At 38.7% G+C, this 6,526-nt stretch overlaps 1 protein-coding gene across 1 annotated transcript; it reads right to left on the bottom strand.

Moving 5' to 3' along the window:
* Positions 1–5,148: 5,148 nt before the first annotated feature.
* On the bottom strand, positions 5,149–6,072 carry LOC126068262 (olfactory receptor 14C36-like). The gene has a single exon (XM_049870706.1). The coding sequence runs from the start codon at positions 6,070–6,072 to the stop codon at positions 5,149–5,151; it is 924 nt and encodes a 307-aa protein (XP_049726663.1).
* Positions 6,073–6,526: the final 454 nt, after the last annotated feature.

Genomic DNA, 6,526 nt, shown 5'->3' with positions numbered 1-6,526 from the left:
CTTTTAAGTTTTAAAATGCTAAGAAGTCACTTTGTTGACTAAGGTGTATATTGTAGATTGAATTGTGTCCCCCCAAAATGTGTGTCCAGTTGGCTGGGCTATGATTCCTAGTATTGTGTGATTGTCCACCATTTTGTCATCTGACATGATTTTCCTAAGTGTTGTAAATCCTACCTCTGTGATCTTAATGAGGCAGGATTCAAGGCAGTTATGTTAATAAGGCTGGATTCAATCTACAAGACTAGGTTGTGTCTTAAATTAATCTCCTTTGAGATATAAAAGAGAGAAGCAAGCAGAGAGATGGGGGACCTAATGCCACTAAGAAACAAGAGCCATGAGAAGAGCGCATCCCTTGGACCTGGGGTCCTTGAGCTGAGAAGATCCTCGACTGGCAAAGATTGATGATAAAGACCTTCCCCCAGAGCTAACAGAGACAGAAAGCCTTTCCCTGGAGCCAGCACCCTGAATTTGGGGTTCTAGCCTCACAGACTATGAGAGAATAAATTTCTATTTGTTAAAGCCATTCACTGTGCTATTTCTGTTATAGCAGCACTAGATAACTAAGAAAGTGTGCTTGACCCAAGCCATGCTCTTTTCAATTGCCTGATTGTTGTTGTTAGGTGCCATCGAGTCGGTTCTGACTTATAGCGACCCTATGCACAACAGAATGAAACACTGCCCAGTCCTGTGCCATCCTTAACAATTGTTGTTATGCTTGAGCTCATTGTTGCATCTACTGTGTCAATCCACCTTGTTGAGGGTCTTCCTCTTTTCCACTGACCCTGTACTCTGCCAAGCATGATGTCCTTCTCCAGGGACTCATCCCTCCTGACAACATGTCCAAAGTATGTAAGAAGCAGTTTCTCCATTCTTGCCTCTAAGGAGCATTCTGGTCACACTTCTTCCAAGACAGATTTGTTCGTTCTTTTGGCAGTCCATAGTATATTCAATATTCTTTGTCAACACCAGAATTCAAAGGTGTCAACTCTTCTTCTGTCTTCCTTATTCACTGTCCAGCTTTCAGATACATATGATGTGATTGAAAATACCATGGCTTGAGTCAGACGCACCTTAGTTTTCAGGGTGACACCTTTGCTCGTCAACATTTTGAAGAGGTCCTTTGCAGCAGATTTGCCCAATGCAATGCATCTTTTGATTTCTTGACTGCTGCTTCCATGGCTGTTGATTGTGGATCCAAGGAAAATGAAATCCTTGACAACTTCAATCTTTTCTCCATTTATCATGATGTTGCTCATTGGTCCAGTTGTGAGGATTTTTGTTTTCTTTATGTTGAGGTGTAATCCATACTGAGGGCTGTGGTCTTTGATCTTCATTAGTAAGTGCTTCAGGTCCTCTTCACTTTCAGCAAGCAAGGTTGTGTCATCTGCACAACGCAGGCTGTTAATGAGTCTTCTTCCAATCCTGATGCCCCGTTCGTCTTCATATAGTCCAGCTTCTCGTATTATTTGCTCAGCATACAGATTAAATAGGTATGGTGAAGGAATACAACCCTGATGCACACCTTTCCTGCCTTTAAACCAATCAGTATCCCCTTGTTCTGTCCGAACAACTGCTTCTTGATCTATGTAAAGGTTCCTCATGAGCACAATTAAGCATTCAGGATCCCCATTCTTCGCAGTATTATCCATAGTTTGTTATGATCCACACAGTCGAATGCCTTTGCATAGTCAATAAAACACAGGTAAACATCCTTCTGGTATTCTCTGCTTTCAGCCAGGATCCATCTGAGATCAGCAATGATATCCCTGGTTCCATGTCCTCTTCTGAAACCGGCCTGAATTTCTGGAAGTTCCCTGTCGATATACTGCTGCAGCCGTTTTTGAATGATCTTCAGCAAAATTTTGCTTGTGTGTGATATTAATGATTAATGATACTGTTCTATAATTTCCACATTCGGTTGGATCACCTTTCTTGGGAATAGGCATAAATATGGATCTCTTCCAGTCAGTTGGCCAGGAAGCTGTCCTCCATATTTCTTGGCATAGATGAGTGAGCACCTCCAGTGGTGCATCTGTTTGTTGAAACATCTCAATTGATATTCCATCAATTCCTGGAGCCTTGTTTTTCACCAATGCCTTCAGAGCAGCTTGGACTTCTTCCTTCTTCCTTCCATCGATGGTACTGAAGGAATTGTCTGATATGCATGTGAAAACTAGACATTGAGAAAGGAAGACAGAAGACTTCATGCATTTGAATTGTGATGTTGGCAAAGAATACTGTATGTATTAAATGCTGTCATAAAAACAAACATATCAGTCTTAGAAGAAATATAACCAGAATGTTCCTTAGAAGTGAGGATGGCAAAACTTCAGCTTGTTTAGACGTGTTTTCAGCAAAAACCAATGGCTAGATCGGGACTTCCTGTTTGGTGAAGTGAAGTGTCAGTGAAAACAAGGGAAATACTCAATAAGATGGAATGGCACATTAGTTACAACAATGGAGTCAAAAGTACCAATTGTCATGAAGATGGCAGACAATTGGGCAACAATTCCTTGTGTTATATATAAGGTTGTCATGAGTCAGAGCCAACTTGGTTTATAGCATTGTTCAAATCCTCTATTCATTGCTCTTCTTTCTAGCTGTTTTATTCATTGTTAATAGTGGTGTATTAAAATCTCCACCTATTATTTGAGAACCGTCTTTTTCTCCCTTTATTTACTTCAGTGTTTGCCTTATATATTTTGGGGCTCTGATGTGCAGTGCATACATATTTTAAATTGTTACAGATTTTTGATGAATTTACTCTTTTATCATTATATAGTGTCTCTCTTTATATCTTATAACAGATTTTGACTTAAAGTTTATTTAATCTGATGATAGGATCACCACCCTAGATGTTTTGGTGACTATTTCCATCCTTTCACTTTCTATTTGTGTCTTTAGGCTTAAGATGTGATTTTTGTAGACAGAAAGATCATGGGTTTTTTTAAAAAACTTTTATGCAACTATCTACCTTTTCATTGAAATGTGTAGTTCATAGTAAATGCTGCTAGGAAAGAGATTCTTCTGTCATTTTGCTATTTGCTTTCTGTGTGGCTTATACTCATTTTTCTCTCATTTCTTCTAATACTGTCAAATTTTGTGTATTATGTCTTTTTTTTAGTCAACTGTTTTTATTCCCTTCTCTTTTCATTTTGTGTGTATTTTTTAGTTGTTTCTTTGTGGTTACCATGATAATGATACCTAACATGTTACATTTATAACAATCTGATTTACATTTACACTAACTAAAATTCAGTAACTGTTATGGATTGAATTGTGCTGCCTCCCCCAATATGTTTTGTAAGTCCTATATCTGTGTTTCCACCATGTGTCTGTCAGTTTGTCATACTGTGGTGGCTTGGGTGTTGCTGTGATACTGCAAGATTTGCCAATGGTATTTTAAACACCAGCAGGTCACCCTTGGTGGACAGGTTTCAGCTGAGCTTCCAGATGAAGATAGTCTCAAAAGAAGGATGTGGAGCTCTACTTCTGAAAAAATTGGCCAGTGAGAACCTTATGGATAGCAGCAGAACATTGTCTGATATAGTGCTGGAAGATGAGACCCTCAGGTTGGAAGGCACTCAAAATACCACTGGGGAAGAACTACCTCCTTAAAGTAGAGTTGACCTTAATGATGTGGATTGCGTCAAGCTCTCAGGACTTTCATTTGCTGATGTAGCATGACTCAAAATGAGAAGAAACAGCAAACATCCTGTAATAATTGGAAGGTGGAATGTACGAATTATGAACCTAGGTGTCTTGGTCATGTAGTGCTGCCATAACAGAAATACTACAAATGGATGGCTTTAACAAAAAGAAATTTATTTCTTCACGGTAAAGTAGGCTAAAATTCCAAATTCAGGGCATCAGCTCCAGGGGAAGGCTTTCTCTCACTGTCAGCCTTCTCATCAATCTTCCCCTGGATTAGAAGTTTCTCCACGCAGGGACCCCATATTCAAAGGACACATTCTTCTCCTGGCACAGCTTTATTGGTGGTACAAGTTCCCCAAATCTCTGCTTCCCTTTCCTTTTTTATCTCTTGAGAGATAAAAAGTGGTACAGGCCACATCTCAGGAAAACTCCCTTTACGTTGGATCAGGGATGTTACCTGGTAAAGGTGTTACAATCCCACCCTAATCCTCTTTAACATAAAATTACAATCACAAAATGGAGGACAACCGCAGAATACTGGGAATCATGGTCTAACCAAGTTAATACACACATTTTGGGGGGGAACCTAATTCGATCCATAACACTAGGAAAATCAAAAGTAGTCAAAAAATGAAATGGAATGCATAAAGATCAATATCCTAAGCAAGAATGAGCTTAAATGGACTGGTGTTGGCTATTTTGAATTGAAACTCCACTTAAAAACAAATTTTATACTTTGGATCTTCTTAATATTTTGAAAGAATTCATCAGAAAAAGAGCAAGAGAAAATGGAAAAAAATACCTTATTTTTGTCTTCATCTCATGGAGATGATAATAACCACCTAAAAGTAATCTTAAAGCTAATCTTTCTAAACAGGTGACTTAAATATTGTAAATATTTTTTATTTAAAATTTGTCTTTTTAGATTACTAAAAACAACATAAGGTATCATTGATTTCTCTTACCAATCACACTTTCAGCTAATTATTTTCTTTTTTTATTATAAACATTTAATATTTTGTGTTATTTTTATGACCAACTTTCAGATATTAGTCTATTATTTTTAGGAGTATTTAAAACATATGATGAATGAATGATTCTTCTCTCATAATTATAAAAAAACAAAGCTAATATATAGTTTATTTATCCTAGGACTCTCTAGATAATCCCAAAGAGAAATAATTAGCAAATGTAAGAATCTTTAACTGTCACTATTCAGGCATCAGGGGATGTACATTTTCAGGAGAGAAAAACTCAAATTAAAATAAGAATGTATTATTTCTATCAATATGTTTGGTAAGGTTTAATAAAGTTTCAGTGACAACAAGGGAAAAAAAATCTCAGTAAGATAACAAATAACAACAACATCATTTCATGCTAACAGACAGGTCCTTCAATTTTGGAAATATGCAAGAAAGCTAATTTTGAAGTATTTTTCAACTCACCTCATCAAAGGAGAAATGTCTTAAAATAATGACTGTATCATTTTCCTGACTAGAGCATTCTACTCATGACTGTCCTTACAGCCTCAATTATCTGCTTATTTCTGAGACTATAGATAATAGGATTGAGGAAAGGAGGGACTATAGAATAGAACGCAGAGATAACCATGTCCTGAGTTGTAGGTGAATTGGAGGTTGGCTTCAGATAGACCATAATGCCTGAGACGACAAAGACTGTCACCACAAGAATGTGAGGAACACAGGTAGAAAAGACCTTTCCTCGCTCTCCTCTGGTTGGAAGCTTGAGCACAGCAGAAAATATGCGAATATAAGACATGATTATGAAGATAAAGCAGCCACCTGCAATAACCACTACAGAGACAAAAATTACAATCTCATTGCTGAGAGTGTCAGAGCAGGAGAGTTTCAGCAGAGATGGGACATCACAGAAGAACTGATGGACCACATTGGAATGACAGAAGGACAACCGGAATGCATTGCCAGTGTGCACACCTGCATAGATCAGACCACTGAATATGGTAGCCAGTGTCATTTGGACACAGGCCCTAGGGTTCATGATCACAGGGTAGTAGAGGGGTTGGCAGATGGCCACATAGCAGTCACGGGCCATGATGGTGAGAAATAGCAGCTCTGCAAAAGCAAAGAAAATCACAAGCAAGATCTGAGCTGCACATCCCACCATGGAGATTACCCTGTTGTCAAGCAGGAAGATGACACATGCCTTGGGTACAGTGACGGAAATGTAGCACATGTCCAGGACAGACAGATTTCTAAGGAAGAAATACATGGGAGTGTGGAGACTCTGATCGAGAGTGGTTACTGTGACAATGAGAAGGTTCCCCAGCAGGGTTGCCAAGTACATCATGAGGAATAACATGGCGTGCAAGACTCTGAGCTCCCACACATCAGAAAACCTCATAAGCAGGAATTCAGTGACTGTGGTAGAGTTGGGCATCTTTGGGTACTTGGCTTTGAATAGCAGAGACAGAGGCAAATAATCCCCCCCAAAAAAGGAAAATAATAGTGTAGAAAGAAATTAGCCTAAATATGCTTATTGTCTCACATTTAGTTTATTGTCACATTTATCCAATTTTATTCTCTCTAGTAGATATTGGTTAGTAGTTGTTAGTTGCCGTAGAGTTGCCTCTGACTTGTGGAGATCTCAAGTACACAGAATGAATCACGGGCCGGTTCCCTGCCACCCTCATCAACACCGGCGTGCTTGAGTCCATTGTTGCCTTTCAACCTTTCTCATTCTCCAGCACTGCACCAGAAAATATTTTGTTGTGATCCACAGAGTTTTCATTGGATGATTTACTGAAATAGTTTGCTAAATCTTTCTTCCTAGTCTGTCTAAGTCTGGAAGCTCCACTGAAACCTGCATACCATGATGGAATTTGAAATACCGA

The sequence above is a fragment of the Elephas maximus genome, chromosome 2, assembly GCF_024166365.1.
Source record: "Elephas maximus indicus isolate mEleMax1 chromosome 2, mEleMax1 primary haplotype, whole genome shotgun sequence".
Taxonomy (NCBI): Eukaryota; Metazoa; Chordata; class Mammalia; order Proboscidea; family Elephantidae; genus Elephas; species Elephas maximus.
Note: the sequence above shows the minus strand (reverse complement) of the source record. Positions and strands in the feature narration are given on the sequence as shown.

Excerpts from the sequence above, each read along its gene's own strand:
- LOC126068262 (XM_049870706.1), bottom strand. The coding sequence starts at position 6,072 with ATGCCCAACTCTACCACAGTCACTGAATTCCTGCTTATGAGGTTTTCT.